Source organism: Bison bison, unplaced genomic scaffold (genome assembly GCF_000754665.1).
Source record: "Bison bison bison isolate TAMUID 2011002044 unplaced genomic scaffold, Bison_UMD1.0 scf7180017864492, whole genome shotgun sequence".
Lineage (NCBI taxonomy): Eukaryota > Metazoa > Chordata > Mammalia > Artiodactyla > Bovidae > Bison > Bison bison.
This window is the reverse complement of record NW_011495051.1, coordinates 6,300,718-6,301,739: the sequence shown is the minus strand read 5'-3', so window position 1 is coordinate 6,301,739 and position 1,022 is coordinate 6,300,718. Positions and strand designations below refer to the sequence as shown.

General features: G+C 64.1%; 1 protein-coding gene across 1 annotated transcript in view; it reads left to right on the top strand.

The window, feature by feature from the left end:
* The window catches only part of MAP2K7 (mitogen-activated protein kinase kinase 7), a 4,732-nt gene extending 3,710 nt beyond the window's left edge, over positions 1-1,022 (top strand). Inside the window, exons 9-10 of the mRNA XM_010828482.1 lie at positions 259-304; positions 418-1,022. Of these exons, the coding sequence (XP_010826784.1) occupies positions 259-304; positions 418-552 (181 nt within the window). The 3' untranslated portion in view covers positions 553-1,022. The remainder of the gene's footprint in view (positions 1-258; positions 305-417) is intronic.

Sequence of the window (1,022 nt, the reverse complement as noted above, 5' to 3'; positions counted from 1 at the left end):
GGAGTGGGTAGGAAGCCCACCCATCTACCTATCCCCCCACCTACCTACTTCTCCCGTGGGCGTCTCACTGTGTGTGTCAGGCTTTTGTCAGAGATAAGGGGCCTGAGTGCAACCCTGGCCTCTCTGTCAGCACAAGGCTTGGGGGAGTGAGGAAATGGGCTCCAGCCCGCAGATCCAGCAGCCCTGATTCAGTGGGGTGGGCAGCCAGGCCCCTCCTCCCGGCTCTCATTTCTCTCCTTTCTCTCTCTCTCTCTTTAGCCTTACTAAAGATCACAGGAAGAGACCAAAGTATAATAAGCTACTTGTGAGTACCCAGGACCCCTCCCAGCCCCCATCCGAAAACCCCTGCCCCACTGGAGGCCAGGCGGCCAGGGAACAGACACCCTGGTCCTGAGCCCCACCCGCTTGGGCCCCCAGGAACACAGCTTCATCAAGCGCTACGAGACGCTGGAGGTGGATGTGGCGTCCTGGTTCAAGGATGTTATGGCGAAGACCGAGTCACCGAGGACAAGCGGGGTCCTGAGCCAGCACCACCTGCCCTTCTTCAGGTAGCCGCACGGTGGCGGCCGGCCCGCTGGGGGACGCGGCCTCAGGCCCCCCCTTCCCTGCACAGTCCCCCAGCTGCCCACCAGGGGAGCCTTGGGACCCGGATGGCCAACGAGGGCTGAGGACAGATAGTAGGGGGCGCCGACCCACCCCCGACTCCCTGCCCACCAGCCGTGGACAGATGGGCCTGCCAGGCCCCAGCCCTTTCCCGTCCTGGGATCAGCCGGCCGTACACGTCCCCCCCCCCGACAGACACTGTGAACGGAAGACAGCAGGCCGCGAGCAGTCTCGCTATTTATTCAGTTGTAACCTCTGGGCTGGGGCGGCCCCCAGGGGTCGGGAGAGAGCCGCCATTCCCTGCACCCTCCCACACCGCGCTGTCCCCACCGCCCCCTCCATGCACACATGCACCCTGGCTCCATCTCCCTCTCTGCCACTTCCCTCTCTACCTCTCTGGCTTTCCCCGTCTCCCTCCC